Source organism: Anomaloglossus baeobatrachus, chromosome 3, assembly GCF_048569485.1.
Source record: "Anomaloglossus baeobatrachus isolate aAnoBae1 chromosome 3, aAnoBae1.hap1, whole genome shotgun sequence".
In the NCBI taxonomy this organism is placed as follows: domain Eukaryota; kingdom Metazoa; phylum Chordata; class Amphibia; order Anura; family Aromobatidae; genus Anomaloglossus; species Anomaloglossus baeobatrachus.
Window position 1 is genome coordinate 189517747 of NC_134355.1, and position 18812 is coordinate 189536558.

The window sequence follows — 18812 nt, forward strand, 5'->3', positions numbered from 1 at the left end:
ACCACACGGAACGTGTGTCCGTGTGCGTTTGTACGTGTGTGCGATTTTCAAAGCGCTGACATGTCCGGTTTTTCGCCGGCAGCACGGGTGTTACACGGCCCGCACCCGTACCACACGGGTGTAGTGTGGATGCGGTCCCGTGTGACACGCGCCGGAGAAAACACACATGTCAGTGAAAAAAAAAAAAACATTAACTCACCTTCTCCAGCCCTCCTGTCTCTGCCGCTGCTGCCTCTTGCTGCCGACCGCCGCTCATTATTCTCATTGAATATTCACTTCACTGCCTGGCAGCAGCAGCAGCGGGGAGACGGGAGGGCTGGAGACCGCGGATCAGCACCACGGACAGCAGCGCGGACATCAGGAAGGACCAGGTGAGTATAATAATTACTGATTCTACGTGTGCTATCGCGGATAGCACACGTAGAACACACGTGTCACGCACGTACCAGAGACACGTACTTACCTGCACGCAACACGCAGGGAAAATACGTGTCTCTCGGCACGTGCGTGAAATTCACGTGAGTGTGGCAGAGGCCTAAAGGGAATTTGCCATCGGATTCATGCTCCCCGAATAACATGCAGCATAAGGTGCTGACAGGGGCGCTCATTGTAGAGAGGGTGTTGTGCATATCAGAAAACACAAGCAGAGGACAGAGAGAAGAGGCCAGCCCTTCTGCCCACCCATTTTGGCTTCACTCACAAGTCTCTCCCTATATACAAACACAGAAGCAGGGAGACACCAGCAAACACTTCTCTCCTTAGGGCTGCTTCTCACTTGCGAGTTTCTCGCAGTAGAGCAATGCGAGAAAAACACGCATTGGAATCGGACACATGTTAGTGAATGATTCAGCTCTCATCTGCGATTTTTTTCTCAGTCCGAATCGGACTGAGAAAAAAATCGCAGCATGCTAGTTTGCGAGTTTCTCCAATGCAAGTCTATGGGAGCGTGTAAAAAATCGGATGTCACGGGACGGCACTCACACCATCCTAGTGATATCCAATTTTCTAAATACATTTCTCGCATGTTTCCTAAAACACTGGAAACAAGCGATGTCTCCCAATGTCTGTCAATCACTATTCTCTGTCAGTCGGTCTCTCCCTCTCGGTCTCTATTCTCTCTCTGTCGGTCCGTCACTATCTCTGTCCCTCTCTCACAGTCTGTCGGTCATTTTCCCCTCCTCTCTCATACTCACCGTTCCCCGATCCCCGGCGCGGCACTGCACGGCATTCACACTGCTGCGGCGGCTTTTACTATTTTGAAAAAGCCGGCCGCCCATTAAACAATCTCGTATTCCCTGCTTTCCCCGCCCACAGGCGCCTATGATTGGTTGCAGTGAGACACGCCCCCACGCTGAGTGACAGGTGTCTCACTGCACCCAATCACAGCAGCCGGTGGGCGGGTCTATACTGTGCAATGAAATAAATAAATAAATAATTAAAAAAAATGGCGTGCGGTCCCCCCCAATTTTAATACCAGCCAGATAAAGCCATACGGCTGCAGGCTGGTATTCTCAGGATGGGGAGCTCCACGTTATGGGGAGCCCCCCAGCCTAACAATATCAGCCAGCAGCCGCCCAGAATTGCCGCATACATTAGATGCGACAGTTCTGGGACTGTACCCGGCTCTTCCCGATTTGCCCTGGTGCGTTGGCAAATCGGGGTAATAAGGAGTTAATGGCAGCCCATAGCTGCCACTAAATCCTAGATTAATCATGTCAGGCGTCTATGAGACACCCTCCATGATTGATCTGTAAGTTACAATAAATAAACACACACACATGAAAAAATCCTTTATTAGAAATAAAAAACACAAACACATTCCCTCATTACCAATTTAATAAGCCCCAAAAAGCCCTCCATATCCGGCGTAATCCACGGACCTCCAGCGTTGCTTCCAGCATGAAGGTGACAGGAGCTGCAGAAGACACCGCCGCTCCGGTCACCTCCAAGCAGCAACTGAGGTGAGTAGCGCGATCAGCTGAGCTGTCACTGAGGTTAATCGCGGCCACCGCTGGATCCTCCAACAGTGACAGTGGGTCAAACATGGCGGAGGTTCCCTGATGTTTTGGGGTTGCTTTGCTGACTCTAGCACTGGACTGCTTGACCCTGTGCATGGTATTATGAAGTCTGAAGACTACCAACAAATTTTGCAGCATAATGTAGGGCCCAGTGTGAGAAAGCTGGGTCTTCCTCAGAGGTTATGGGTCTTCCAGCAGGACAATGACCCAAAACACACTTCAAAAAGCACTAGAAAATGGTTTGATAGAAAGCACTGGAGACTACTAAGGTGGCCAGCAATGAGTCCAGACCCGAATCCCATAAAACACCTGTGGAGAGATCTCAAAATGGCAGTTTGGAGAAGGCACCCTTCAAATCTCACGGACCTGGAGCAGTTTGCCAAAGAAGAATGTTCTAAAATTCCAGCAGAGCATTTTAAGAAACTCATGGATGGTTACCGAAAGTTTGTGCAACCAAGTATTAGGCTAAGGGTCCCAATACTTCTGTCTGGCCCATTTTTGGAGTTTTGTGTGAAATGATCAATGATTTGATTTTTGTTTCATTCTCTTTTGTGTTTTTTCATTGCAAGCAAAATAAATGAAGATAATAATACCAAAGAATTTGTGATTGCAATCATTTTCAAGAAGAAACTGAGTATTATCTGACAGAATTGCAGGGGTGCCAATACTTTTGCCCAGCACTGTATATTCTGCAGCTTTATTGGAATGGATTCTATCCTTGCACATTTTCCTTTTTTTCTTCAATGCTTCTCTTGATACCTGTTCCCTTATTGAAGGCCTGCATATATTCACTGTGAAGCGTCCTGCAGTCGTCCCCCATCATGAGGGGCACTGCAGCCAAATTTGAGATGCTGCCCCCTGACTGCTGGCCCCCTATGCTAGATTAGGAGGTGTCCCCCCCTGGAAAGACACTGTTCAGCTACCCCCGCTCCTGTGGTATGACCTGCTCTTGCCCCGCCTCCCGGAAATAGGTCACCGCGCTGGCCAGCTTCCGGTCTCTCTGTTCAAGGACCCGGACCTGTTTGGACGGCCGGTGTCGTGTACCCGCTCCGGGAGGCGGTGAGAGAGGTATCAGCAGGGAGGGAAGCGTTCTGCCCACGGCGCTTTAGCTGTGAGCGGCTCCCTCCCTGCTGAGGCACAAGCGACGTGTGCCGGCGAGCGGTGTTCTGCGGGAACTACCCGCCCGCCGGTCAGCTTGTGCTCGCTGTCATTCACTAACCCCCTCCCCTCCCCTAGAATCAGCAGGGAGGGAAGCGTTCTGCCCACGGAGCTGTTAGCTGTGAGCGGTTTCCCTCCCTGCTGAGGCACAGGCGACATGTGCCGGCGAGCGGGGTTCTCTGGGAATTACCCGCCCGCCGGTCAGCTTGTGCTCGCCGTCCATCACAAAACCCCCATCAGCAGGGAAGGAAGCATCCTGCTCGCGACGCTGTTAGTTGTGAGCTGCTCCCTCCCTGCTGAGGCTCAGGCTGGTGCCGGCGGGCGGCGTTCTGAGGGAACTGCCCGCCCGCCGGTCGGCTTGAGCCCGCCGCTAAGTTTAACCACTTAACGACCCATCCATGACGTAGTGGGTACGTCATGGATCGTGTGCCGTTAAGCCTCGCCCCCTGCCACGGGCAGGAGGCGATCCGCGCACATATCAGCTGTTTTTAACAGCTGACATGTGTGTCTGCTAGCCACGGGTGGAATCGCTTCCACCCGCGGCTATTAATCCCTTACATCTCGCTGCCAAAATCTGGCAGCAAGATGTATATGTGTGCCGCCATGACAGTTACTTACCCAGCCCCCACCGGAAGTCACGTGACATGACCACGTGACTTTTGGCGGTTGCCATGGTAGCACAGGGTCATGTGATTACGCCTGTAGCTAACATGACTCACTTCCTCTCAATGCCGGAATATAGCCGGCATTGAAAGTAAAGCACCAAATCTGCAGTTCTCAGCTCTGTAGCTGTGATCTGCAGATAGTGCAGAGCGATCGGATTGCTGATCGCTTTAGCCCCCTAGGGGGACTAGTAAAATATAAAAAAAAAAAAAAAAAGTTCAAATCACCCCCCTTTCACCCCATTGAAAATTAAAGGGTTATAGAAAAAAAATAAATAAATATACACATATTTGGTATCGCCGCGTTCAAAAATGCCCGATCTATCAAAATATAAAATCAATTGATCTGATCAGTAAATGGCATAGCAGCAAAAAAATTCCAAACGCCAAAATTACGGGGTGTTTTTTGGTCGCCGCAAACTTTGCACAAAATGTAATAACAGGCGATCAAAACGTAGCATCTCTGCAAAAAATGGTACCGTTAAAAACGTCAGGTCGAGACGCAAAAAATAAGCCATCACTGAGCCTCAGATCCTGAAAAATGAGAACGCTATGGGTTTTGGAAAATGGCGCAAAACGTGCGCCATTTTTTTTTTTGGACCATCACATAGATACATCAGTTTTACCATATAGTGAACACCGTGAATAAAATATCCCAAAAAGTATTGAATTTTTTTTTGCTGTTTTCCAGTAAACTATATGGTAAAACCTATGGTTTCATTTAAAAGTACAACTCGTCCGGGCGTCGTGAGCGTCATAGTAGCAGGGTCACATGTGTAGAGCTAGATCCCCCTTTTCTTCATACTAAGCTCCGGTGCGGTCCCGCGGCGGGATGAAGCGCATCTTGGCGTACATTGGCCTGGACAGCGGAGTTGCTGTTGGAATTGGGCAAGGAACATCCAGAGTCGGGCCACCTTTTTCCTGCATAATCTGGCAAGTACCATTATGTGGAAGTGTGGGGTGGAATAAGTGCCCCGGGGGAGGGGTCACGTGATGTCACCAGGCAACAGGTTTTTCTCCCAATTCAACATCCTGTAACTAAGTTATGTATGACCAACACCGTGGGTGTACTGAGGAAATCATTCACCCGTTGTAAAAGCTGCTATAGTATCTGCCATTACTACCTCTTGTGGTAGGGCATTCCACAGTCTGACTGCTCTAACTGTAAAGAACCCTTTCCTATTTAGCTGCGGAGGAGGAAGTCATGTTCCAGTCCTTTATATTGACCACACATGTATTTATTCATATAAATGAGATCTCCTCCTCCTTTCCTTACAATAATCTAGTTGCCAATTATGTCCACCTAAATATTCTCTAAAAAAAAAAAAAAAAAAATATACACAATTTTAGTTTTTGATCTTGGGTGCGTATAACTGGCAAGTGCTCTCCAATGTTTTATCAGACAGCAATCATTCTAATACTATAGAGGGTGCCAAGTAGCTTCATTATTTGAATCACCTATTATGAATTAAAAAAAAAAAAAAAAAAGCCCCCCACCCTTTGGGTTTGTCTTTCGTTTTGGAAGGTTTTGCCGCATGGAAATAGGCTTTATCTGCTATTACTCATTGTATGGAGGTTTATCAGCTTTCGGCCCTGTGGATCCACGGGTATGAACCTCAACTTTGCGTGTAAGGTCATTTCCATTGCGGTCATTTTTTCCCAAGGCGCATTTGCTAGGCTGCCCAGTACATGACTAAGCGGCAGTGTCACGTTACCCGGAATTGGCACACTGGTCCAACCCTAGGTGGGGAAAGATTAAACGTTATTTTTCCGCTACATGGAATTAGGCACCTGAAAAGGAGGACCTGATGGTGTAGCTGAATTTTACTTTAAGTTTCAACGGCTACATTCACTTCAAGTGCAGGAACGGACAAATTGGTGTGTGGAGTATTTAACAGCAGCAGGTCCAGCTGTTTCGGGATAATTTTCAATACAACAGGGTTTTCACACACACAAAAAAAAAAAAAAAAAAAAAGTAGGCTTGGCCTAGGGGCCATGTTTCGAGAAACCTACCCCCTGGCTGCAACTTTCCCCCAAGTATGTTGCAGTTGGAAAAGGGGGTGGTTGAAGACTCCAAAAAAGTGGTATGACCAGTTGGTTTACCAAGCCTGGGGGAAAAACCATCTAACCACCTGTCTACAACTTCCCTCATCAGTAAGTGGGCTGATTAGGCTTTTTGGTGTTTAGAATGCACATCAGTCAACGAAAGGTTAAAGTCATAACAGGTATCCGGTTGTCGTGATAGCATTGTTTTACACCTTATTGCATTTCCAATCCCAGGTATTCCCGTTAAGTCCATCTGCTGGCAGGATCAAGGGTTTGATTTCTTAAATTCGTAGTGGGATGCCCAGTAAAAGGAGGCCGATGACCCGGCCTCCCGTTACAACACAGACATGACAGGCCTATGGTAAGGTATGCAGCGACTGGGGTTTACCAGGTGGGTGAAGAGCACGATGATTTTCAAGCAATCCCTTGTTAATATACAACCGGCAGTATTTAGAGATTCTACATCACCAACGGGCACCGTTTTTTCCTGTTGCGAGCAAACTGGTACTGGGTTTTGCATTGCCATTTTTTCAATTGCGGAACTGGACTTGCGTGACCAAGGCTTAGTGGGACCCACGGTATGGAAGGGTTAGAGGATTAGCGGCAAGTGGGTGGATGTTAGGAGGCCTAATACTTCCTAGCTGTTTGCCGACCTTATAAAAGGTACCGGGCTGGGGGGGTTATGCCCATTGCGGACTTACTCTTAAAGCATAGTCACATAGGTTGAAGAAAGACTTAGGTCTATCTAGTCAAGCGTTTTCTTCCCTCGCAGTTTTGGGGACCTTTTTCCCCAACCCCTGGTGGGTATGCTCGAGGGTGTTAGTGATGGCCCTTAGACGAGGGGCGACGGGGAGCATTTTTTAACCACAAAGATTTTTTCCCATATTTAGCGGACAGTTTTGGCGGTAATTCGGTGGTGGCTGTTTATTTTGGGTTCTCCAGCTGCAGGATCTGGGTTGTTATCCCCACCCCCACCCCCCCAGAACCAGGGAGCTCCTGAGGCGTTGGGTGCAAGTGTGTATGAGCGTGGTTTCAATGGGATGGGGGTTGGCAATGCAAATGCATTTTTGAGGGACGTTTGTACAGAGTTTGTTTTAAAAACAGTCCACCAGTAGACGCGCAAGAGGCTACTGACTGTCATATAGGCTTGCGTAACATTACATATGTTCCAGATTTGTGTATTTTATTAATAATAATAAAAATTAAAAAAAAAAAAAAGTACGTGGGGTTTTTCCAAATCCACCCCAGAGAGAAGAGGGTCTGCTGGTTATGAGAATTTTGCTGGTTACGAGAATTTTCCTTTCTGACAATGTTTTTCTTTTCAGATGTAAGTTGGCCTAGTGTCCGAGCTTAGGTCATGCCCATACTTCTCGGGCAGCGTTAAAAGGTGATCCTCGGCCTGGCGGTCGGTGCTTTGTTTCCATTGACCTGGATGGTAATTGGAGAAGTTGCCGGGGGCTGGTTTAGCTGAGGGCGCTGCCTGAGGTGTTCAGGATTGGTGAGCCGCCTTCCACAGTTGACTTGGCGACCCAAGTAAGCGTCACAGATCTGGTTTCCTGCCATCTAGCAGCGCTCCGCCCCGTACCCTCATGCGGTCAGAGATGTACAATTTTCCCTGTTATTTTCCGAAGTTAAGATGGGCCAGCCAGAGGTGATTTTCAGCTCATATGCGATCGTATCTTAAGGAAGGATGGGTTATGGAGCTGTCCTTGGCACACGGGCAACCAGTGCCTACCTAAGTTGATTCTGTAAAATATAAAAAAAAAAAAAAAAAAAGTTGTTGGTGGGGTACCGCCAGCTGGAAGGTGTTAACTTGGCCTTCCTTATGAGGAAGCGGGTACATCTTAAATGATGCTGTTTCGGATATGTTGGTAGTGGGAATGTGCGAGGAGATGGCTCAGGTACGGTGTTTTTTTGGGGGGGTCGCAGCTTGCTAGCGCTGTGCTGCTCCTTGGCGGAAGGGGTAGGAAAAGTGGTGGTGAAATACCCGCGCCGGACGGCCGGTGGCGGAAAATTTCCCAAAACCCCGTGGTGTTGGCTGGTAATGCCTAATTTAAAAGCTGCGACCAAAAATGTATGCCAAAGGAAAAGATGAGAGTGTTTTTTCCCTATGCCTCTCCAAAATTGAATAAGTGAAAATAAAAGCAATTTAACTTATAAAGAACGGTGTGGTGTCTTTCTAGGGGGGAAAAAGTGGTGTTTGGGTCCTGGCAGTCTGTTCACATTCCATCTACCTTAGTATTGTCGTTCCATCATCTTGATATCCTGATGAAAGCTTTCTTGTTCTTTGCTAACAGTCCCAAGGTTTTCAGGAAGTCAGTCCAAATGGGAATGCAAAATGTCAGTTTTAATTCATCAGAACCCAAGGCTATGAAAGGTTTCAGCATGTTCTTCACAATGGACTTAAATTTTGGATCTTTGTTGTTACCTAGAAATTTCTTCACGATTTCTTTAACATAATCCCAAGAATTTTTCTCAAAAGCTTTCATTTATTTTTAATAAAAACGTCTTTTCCTAAGTTTCTGAATGTCCAGAACCGCAAAATGGCTTCCCTGAGTTCTCCTTTGGACAGTCCCTGAAACTTGGCATACAGATAATTAAAAGTCTCTTCTTTTTTCATTATTCACAATCTGCTTAATGTGGAGAGGTGGCAGGAGAATGTTAGTGGGATCAACTAAACTTTCCACAACTATGATCTTGAGTCCAGCTTGCAAAGATGTTCTTGTTGTCCAACTTTTTGGCTCCAGTGATGAGTCCTATCCCGGCTTTCTCATTCACACATAATGTATGGCTACTGCGTGTATCCTCTTTGCTGTTCAAGGACCAAAGAACTCCCAGATCACCACATATTGACCAGTATTGATCCTCGTAGTTAGGTTTCTTGAGAATAAAGTCTACATTCTCATAGCTTTCCTTACAGGCACTGAAGCATACTGCCATTGTGCAGTAGCAGCCTTCAGACTTTTTTGGATGATGTAGTAAGAATCTCCACTCGCTCACATTGTACTCAATGTTTCATGTTTCCATCAGCCCAGGAACATCACTGCAATACACTAGCACTGTCATGAGAAAAGTATGGAAGGAATTCCTTTTGTAACTCTATGGAATTCTGTGAAACCTATGGAGTCAGTGTTTGTGAAAAAACTGTATGTGATGGAATTTATTTGATATTTATTTGATATATTTCAGCGATCAAAAGTATATAAAAATCACCTCTTACTTTCCAAACAATTTTACCCTTGCAGATCATTAATGGACATGTCCATTTTTAAATCCCCTGTTACGGAATTCTGAATTATGAGATGTGGATTCACCTTCAGAAACCTCCTCTCTTAGACCAAGTAGCAGCTCCAAGGAGCATCCCTTGCTCTGAAGGATGAAACACATCAGTCATTACCAGACAACCCATTGATTTTAATGGGAAGTGCTTCAATTTCCCTGTGATGATAGGACATTGATAAAATGAACACTTCATACGAGGTTCCTACCCAGATTATAGCTGATCACTAGGGATATTAGCAGTGCCCCTCAATTAACTTTATCTATATTCTAACTGCCTATTTGCAAAAAAAATCTCTAAATTCATATATATTTAAAACTGAACTTTTATTGATGATCTCTTATAATAAATTTGCACTGTCCCTTGTTCACAACACAGCTATCTCCATCATCAGACTTCTCAATTATTTTGTTTTTAAAAATAAGGGTTTGTTCACACAGGCAAGATTGGCAGCACAATACAACCACCAACCAGTTCCTTTTTATCACTTGGCGGTTGTCTGAATGACCAAATTAAATAATGCGCACTTAGCGCTTAGTGCACATAGGCTGTCATTGCCCTCAACAGTGAGAATCCTGATTGCATAGGACATAGCACCACTAAGAATGATTCTTAAGCCTGCTGTACACGCTGCAATATATCTTACGATGTGTCGGCGGGGTCACGTCGTAAGTGACGCACATCTGGCATCGTAAGGTACATTGCAGTGTGTGACAGATACGTGCGATTGCGATTAAACGGTAAAACGTTCATCGCACACACATCGTTCATTTCTCTAGAATTGAACGTCAGATTGTTCAACGTTCCCGAGGTAGCGCACATTGCAGTGTGTGACACCCCGGGAACGATGAACAGATCTTATCTACGTCCTGCGGCTCCCGGCCCACAATGCGGAAGGAAGGAGGTGGGCGGGATGTTTACGTCCCGCTCAGCTCCGCCCCTCTGCTTCTATTGGCCGGCTGCCGCGTGACATCGATGTGACGCCGAACGTCCATCCCACTCCAGGAAGTGGACGTTCGCCGCCCACATCGAGTTTGTATGCAAGGTAAGTACGTGTGACGGGAGTTAATCGTTTGTGTGGCACGTTCAACAAATTGAACGTGCTGCACATACAATGGGGGCGGTTACGATCGCATACGATATTGTATGCGAAATTGCAACATGTAAAGCAGGCTTTAGGCTCACCGAGTGATGTGGCTCCTCCAAGCGCAGGTCCAGGTAGGGATACAGGTGTCAGAGCACCAGGCAGCTGAGGTGCACAGGAAGCAACAGTACTGGAGCCGCATGCAGACAGTAGACCGGTTGCAGAGGTACTGAGAGCCACAGGCAGACAGGAGGCTGGTGACAGAGATACTGGAAGCTGCAGGCAGACAGGAGGCTGCTAGCAGAGGTATTAGAAGCCGCAGACAGACAGAAGTATTGGAGACCGTAGAGAGGTAGTAGAGGTAATGGATGTCGCAGGTAGGCAGGGGGCAGGTAGTAGAGGTAATGGAAGCAGCAGACTGACAGGAAGCTGGTAGCAGAGGTACTGGTAGCCGCAGGCTGAAGGGAGATGTCCTGTAGACCACAGACAAATAGCAGAGGTATTGGAAGTGGTAGGCAGACAGCGGAGGTTCTGAAGGTCTCAGGTAGCAGAGGTCGTGGAGATCGCAGAAAGGTATCAGATGTCCTAGAAGCTGCAGGCAGACAGGACTCTGGAACACTAAAGTCTTAATACCAAGACACAGTTGTGTTTTTTGATGAGCCATATATAGGCCCAGGTAGATGATCGCTTGGGATCATGCCAGGCCATCTGCAAAGCCCGAAGTGGAGCACAAAGAGGACCCGGGTGAGGGAAGCAAAGCCTGGATTTGGGACAGGTACCTTACAGTGATGATCTTTTATGATACATAAAAGACTAATTCTCCTGATGTACAAGCATGTAACTCGCTCACCGCTAGGTTACCAGCCTGTTTACATGGTAAGATAAGCTTGTACTAGCAACAATGATTATTTTGAAGTGTAAATGCGGCTAAAAGTCTGTAGTGTATATATGTGTTATGTGAGTTAGTGAATAAGAGATAGTATAATTTAGAAATTTTCTTAAAAGAGATTACCAAGCAGAGCCCCATAGACCTTTGCTTTTCTTCCACACTATTCCAATCAGTCAGGTGACAGAAAGCATTAAGTGAAGAGTGGAGCCTGTAGGATGCTCTTACAAGTCCTGGCAGTGGAATTGACTGCTCCAATATACAACATGATTTTTCTATTTTAGTTTGTGCTGATAGCTATGGAATCTGTCACCAGGCTTTTGCCACCTAATCTGAGAGCAGCATAACATAGGGGCAGAGATCCTTTTTCAAGCTATGTGTTACTTACTGCATTGTTTAGTGTAGTTTTGATATAATCACTGATTAATCAGCCATAGATTATCATTAGAGGACTACTTGTCCTGCTGCCAGGTAGTCCTGCATATTCTTGAGCTCTGCATAACTGCTAGATCTGCAGCAGAGAAAACATTGATTTTATCAAAATGACAGCAAATTGCCCAGTAAGTGACACATCACTGGAATAAGGGTCTCTGTCTCTACATTATGCTGCTATCTCTTGAGGTAGAAAAAACCCGGTGACAGATTCCCTTTAAGTAACTGGTGTATACACCATCTTGAAAGTATTGCAAGCCCTTCAGTTTTATATGTTAATCTTCCTGATAAAGTCATCTGTAAAACAAAAGTATTTTGTGACCTTGCTTCCAGATTTCAGAGCACAGACAGCAGAAGTATTCTAATCCCTCCCATACTCAGCCAACACTTGTATGACTTTGTCATCATCTGCATGGATTAATAAGGTCATGTGCAGAAAGGATAATGCAGCTATATTTATCTTGTAGCTTGGCCATGGCAGCATTCCCAGGAAGAGAGCCTGTCATTGATGAAATCTTATGCAGCTTCTTATCTTATTGTTAGGTTGGGCTTCAAATAGTTCAAAGGTTTTATATGGAAAGCTGCATTTACACTCAAGATAACTGAGAACAGCCTTGCTAAACGCTCATTTCACAACAGGGGCATTAATAGAAATCTTGGGCAGAAATTGTAATTGCCCCCCTTCCCCCAAATAAATAAATATCTGAACATTAGTCTGGGTCACATCAGAACATATATCACAACCTTACAGCACATACAAAGCCATTTTTCATCTATTGAATCCCTAAATTCCCCTTTCATTGCATAATGCACACCCCATAGTCCTCCATATATTATGATGAACCCCATAGTCCTCCATATACTATAATGCATCCTATAGTCCTCTATATATTATACTGCACTTCATTGCCCTCCATGCATTATACCGCACCCACATAGTCCTCCATATAATATAATGCACTTCCCATAGCCATCCATACAATATAATGCACCCGATAGTCCTCCATGTATTATAATGCACCCCAAAGTCCTCCATATATTATAATGCACTTCCCATAGCCATCCATATTATATAATGCACCCAATAGTCCTCCATGTATTATAATGCACCCCAAAGTACTCCATATATTATAATGCACTTCCCATAGCCATCCATATAATTTACCCCATAGTCCTCTATGTATTATAATGCATCCACATAGTCCTCCATATAATATAATGCACCCCATAGTCGTCCATACATTATAATGCATTCCCCAAAGCCCTCCATATATTATAATGCACCCCCATAGTACTCCATGTATTATAATGCACCCCCATTGTCCTCCATGTATTATAATGCACCGCCATAGTCTTTTATACATTATAATTCACCCCATAGTTCTCCATATAGTATAATCCACCATATAGTCCTCCATATATTATACTGCAGCCACATAGTCTGCTATATATTATAAGACATCCAAATAGTAGAGGCCACAGAGTCTGCCATTATTTGTGGTACATCACTGTTTCACAATTATTGTAAACTGGCTGCAGATGATCAAAAAATAAGATTCTTTTATTATTTATGCCAACTAGCTCTAATGTACATAGCGGATTAGATAATGTTAAAGATGATGCTAAAAACGCATTGCATATGGTTGTACGTTGGGAAAAAAAATCGAACTCTCCCTTCTGAGCCCCACAATGTTCCTAAACCTTAGTTAAAGTCCAGATGTTTAGCATTATTGTAGTGGGGAGAACCCACTTAATTTACAGGGTGCAGGTTTCCAGAAGCATGAGTTAGGCACAATGTATGGGCACTACAATGTACTGTGCATGACAAGGACTTATTTGCAATTTTTAATTCTGCAACATTCACAGCACTTGACTCCATGGGTCTTTTCCAGAGACTAAATCGTCACCCCACCTGTAGAACTCCCAGAGGGGTATAATTTCCCAAATATGGACACTTGAGGGGGTTTCTGCGTTTCTTGCACTTAGGGGCTCTGCAAATGGAGTCCACAAACTATTCTAGGAAAATCTGTGCCAGAAATTTTAAAAAATTCAGCAAATTTCTGATATTTTCACAAATAAAAATTATCATCCTAAATTTACCATTAACATGAAGTACAATATGACACACAAACAATCTCAGAATCACGGGGATCCGTTGAAGTGTTCCAGAGTTATCTCATAAAGTGACACTGGTCAGAATTTTAAAAAAACTGGGCTGGTCATGAAGGTGAAAACAGGCTGGGGGGTTAATATTGCGTTTTTTGGCATTTGTTCATATCAATATGTTTATATGAGTTAATCCTTGTTCATTGATAGTAATATCTGCCAAATTAGGGATTTTGTGTATGTTACTTGCGGGTCTTTTATTTAGGCAGGAAGGCTTTTTAGATGGGGTAATAAAAACCTGGAGACCGATTCCATTTAAAACTTGGGGATCAACCCCAATAAACTTGTGATTCATAGTAATATATGTGGACGCATGGCAACATTAGAGGAACCTTTCATGTAAGCTCTTTCCTTGGATCTGAGGTTTGTGATGCAATATTCACAAGATACATTTTTGAGGATTTTGATATTGCATTATTCTGTACTTCAGAGTGATTCAATATTCTTCAGTGATACTTTTCCATATTTTCTATGTTTATTGCAATATAGTAACTCCATTTATGAATATTTCCCTACCGGAGGTCCAGATTGTATGTATGATTGCACCTTTATTTTAACATTTTTAGTAACTTATTTATTTTGGTATTTTAATAAAGGAGGTGCAGTATATGACTATGAGACAATGCCTGTGGCATGTTGACTTACTCTTCAGTATATGTATTTGTTGTACCTGCGTTTTGTCTACATTTTGGGATTCTGACAGATGTGGAAGTCAATATAGTCCAATATTGTCAAACCTGAACAAAAATGTAATTGGAGAGTTCAAAATTGAAGTATCATCTGTTGTGAAAATGTTCTACCTGTCAAAAGCTGGTGCATTGGCCTCAAGTCCTCTAGTAAGCTTGAGATGATGTGAGCCAACCTGAAAATGCAGAAATAAAACATTAGCTATGATTGTGGTACATTTCAAAAACATACAAAAGTAACAATAGGGGAATTCTTATGTTGTCCCCTATCTTTGGGATAAGGCATTACTCCCCAATCAGTGGGGGTCCGACTGCTGGGACCCCCACCAATCCTGAGAACCTGAGCTACTGAAGAGCCCAATATGAATATGCAGCTTGGTAAGTGCACATTAGAAATATACCAGAAATATACCAGAAGTGAACAGAAAGTAAGAGCTGCAACCTAGCACTAACTGCACCTGCCTTTTTATTAATCCGGAATTACACTTGTTACCATGCCCGCATAGGCTCTCACACATACTGCTCTGTAGTCCTTATTCGTCTTCTCTAACCGTAGACCCCAACACTGTGCAAACAAATATTTCTCTCTCAATCATATGGTCTCCAATCTGTAAAAAAAACCATGTTATTCATGAACTCGTTACTTGTCGCAATCTATCCTTCCTCACTTCTGCTTAACAGGACTACTTCACAACACTCATATCTTCTCTGTCCCATAATCACAAGCAGTTATTCAAAACTCATACTTCTCTCATCCATCCACACATGCCCCCTATGACCATCACCACCTTTATTTCTGCACAAGACTGCCTCAAACTTCAAAAACAAGATTGACCAAATCATACAAAGCTTTAATGTTCAACTCTCAGAACACCTCTACATAACAGACCAAAGCCTTGCACCCATAACCTTCTTTCCCAACATAATTGAAGCAAAACAACTCATTTTCTCTCCAAGTCTCACCTCACTACTTCTTCTGTTAACCCTATCACACCTCATCTCATCTTCTCCCCAACCTCATTAACCTGCCTATCCCAGCCCTAACCAATCACTTCAGCCTATCATTAATCTCTAGTATCTTGGATTCTTTCTTCAGAGACGCAGAATCACATCTATGCTTGAAGAAACCATCACTTGACCGACCCTTTATGTCTCACTTTAGTCCCATATCACCACTCTTTTTTGCTTCCAAACTCCAAGAACAGCACATCCACATTGAACTTTCCTTCCACCTTCTCATCCAACACACTCTTTGACAACCTATAATGCAGCTTACGATCTGTGAAGATCTAAGGTTGTGGGTTGACTTAATCACCTAGGCAGGCTAATGATGAAATTATTTTTATTCTTCCATCCACGTTCTGACAGCAACTCAGGGTAGATGGCCAAAAAAAGATTCCTCCAGACCTCAAAATCCCAAATTGGGACTGGAAGTTCAACTGCTCCCATACCAGGCGATACAACCTGCCTCCCAATTTTTTTGTTGCCCCATAACTTTTCTATCTCCTGCCAGTATGGACTGCAGTCACAGCCTGTACTCCTCCAGACGACGGATACCAAGACCATAGCGTGTGTATCTACTCTAAAGGTACCGTCTCACTAAACGACGTACCAGCAATTCTGACCACGATATGACCTGGTCAGGATCGCTGGTACGTCGCTACATGGTCCCTGGTGAGCTGTCAATCAGGCAGATCTCACCAGCGACCAGTCACCAGCGACTCTGCGCTTGGTAACCATGGTAAATAATATATAACTAAGCAAAGTGCTTTGCTTGGTTACCGGATATTTACCCTGGTTACCAGCGTACACCACTTAACGCTGGCTCCCTGCACACGTAGCCAGGGTACATCGGCTTACTAAGCAAAGCGCTTTGCTTAATTACCCGATATTTACCCTGGCTACGTGTGCAGGGAGCCAGCGTTAAGCGGTGTACGCTGGTAACCAGGGTAAATATCGGGTAACCAAGCAAAGTGCTTTGCTTAGTAACCTGATGTGTACCCTGGCTACGTGTGGAGGGAACCAGCGCTAAGCGGTGTACGCTGGTAACCAGGGTAAATATCGGGTAACCAAGCAAAGCGCTTATCTTAGTTACCCGATATTTACCTTGGTTACCAGCGTACGCTGCTTACACAGCGTCGGTGCTCGTTGGTCTCCCGCCGTCAAACACACCGATGTGTGCTGCACACCGGGAGACCAACGAGCAAAAAATGAACCAGAACAGTGTGTAACGATCAGCGATTTCACAGCAGGAGCCAGGTCGCTGCTTAGTGTCACACACAGTGAGATCGCTGATGAGGTCACTGGTACATCACAAAACCTGTGACTCAGCAACGATCTCACTAGCGATCTCGCTATGTGAGAAGTACTCCTAATACCAATCTTGTGCCTGGCCTCCTGTATATATAAGATCCAGCTGGCACGTCAGTGCCTCATGGCTCCGGGGTCTGGATGAACATGGTATGTGTATGTGTGAACTGTACACATTCCATATGTGATCCATTAATATTTTATTGTGAACTTTAAACTGACAAGAAAGAAAATATCTTATAAAACACAACAAGATTAACATAACCAGAGCTCTGTGCTGGAAAAAGTCTGCATCAATAAGACCCGTGGACTCCACTCTATGTCCATTGGTCCAATACTCTTTAGTCTGCAGCCAGCTCCTCACAGTCCCCACCACTCCAAACTACCTAATGACATACTATTCTCCAGGGCTACCAGACAATCCCAGTGGTTGGACCCCCAATGAATGGAAAGTTAGTTCTTACCATGGATAGGATTATCATGAAACCTGAGAATACCCCTTTACGTTTTCTTTTTCATTATAACATAAAAAATATATATTCAACAAAGATTCCATAAAACATATTTTTATACTTATTATTTTACAGGCCTTTATTTGGGCTGTGAAATTAGTGTCCAGACAATGAAGGCCAGATACGGTAAATATGCCTATAGGGGCATAACTAACACAGAAAATCTGAACACACTGTGGGGGCATTTATAAAGACTGGCGCTTGATAGGTGTTGAACTATACATACAAAAAGGTTTCCAAGTAGAGTTGAGTGAATACCTAACTACCCTGTTTCCCCGAAAATAAGACACTGTCTTATATTTTTTTTTTCCCTGAAAAAAGCACTATGTCTTATTTTCAGGGGGTGTCTTATTCTCGAGGAGACATGGTTGGGGGTAAGTTTACCCCCCACAAAAAGCAGACCGCCCCCCATCCCAGGATCATCATACTTACCAGCCCAGGGCGTCTGTATGGCTCCCAGATCCTTCTGTGATCTCCCATCAGGTACGCTGCATGCCTCCCCTGCGTCTGGCTGACATCAGATCTCACACACACATCAGATCTCACACACACACACACATCAGATCACACTCACACACAAACACACACCCACCCCACTTCTTCCCACCCACCCCACGATCCCAGCAGCTGTGCTGCACGCCGTGCTCCTCTGCCTCCTGGCGACACTCACAGATCCGATCGCTTACGTTCACACACAGTCACACATCAGACAGTATACACGCACACATCTGATCGCATACACTCACACACACACCCCACTTCTCCCTGTGCCCTCCGGTGGGCGGTCCCAGCAGCTGTGCTGCACGCCGTGCTCCTCTGCCTTCTGCCGACACAGATCCGATCGTATACACTCACACACACCCACTCACACATCAGAACACACTCACACATCAGACAGCATACACGCACACATCCGATCGCATACACTCACACACACACTGACGATATCGCACATACGCACTCACAACATCTGGAGATACCATATGCTTCCGGCCATGTGATCCTCGGCAGGTCCTGGAAGGTCACTGCACGCACAGTATCGCTGCCGAGAAGCAAGCGATATCACTGGATGTTGTGAGTGTGTGGATGCGATCTGATGTGTGTGTGAGGTGTGTGTGAGAGTGAGTGAGTGTGATCTGATGTGTGTGTGTCTGTTCTTATGTGTGTGTGTGTGTGTGTGTGTGTGTGTGTGTGTTCCGCCGCTGCAGGACCTTGATGCGCTCACCTGCTCCCGGTCGGCTTCTGGTGAGTATGATCAGGGGTCTTCTTTCTTCTGTCTTCTCTCTTCTGGGGGTGCCCGCTGCCTATAATGAAGTGTCCTGCACTGTCTTTAACTCTTTCACCACTGCATGACACTTCATTATTGACCGCAGCTATGTCTTATTTTCAGGGGATGTCTTATATTAAAGCATCCCTGAAAACTCCTGCTATGTCTTACTTTCGGGGGACGTCTTATTTTCGGGGAAACACGGTATTAGTACTCGCTATACTCATAACGAGTACTGTCTAATACTCGCTTATTCATTCCGAATAATGTGTGCAATGCAAGTCAATGGGGAGAAACTCGCAAAG

At 44.9% G+C, this 18812-nt stretch overlaps 1 protein-coding gene across 1 annotated transcript in view; it reads right to left on the reverse strand.

The window, feature by feature from the left end:
- Positions 1–18812, reverse strand: part of SYNJ2 (synaptojanin 2) — a 266841-nt gene that overhangs the window by 130055 nt on the left and 117974 nt on the right. Inside the window, exon 6 of the mRNA XM_075339649.1 lies at positions 14533–14594. Coding sequence (XP_075195764.1) covers positions 14533–14594 — 62 coding nt within the window. The remainder of the gene's footprint in view (positions 1–14532; positions 14595–18812) is intronic.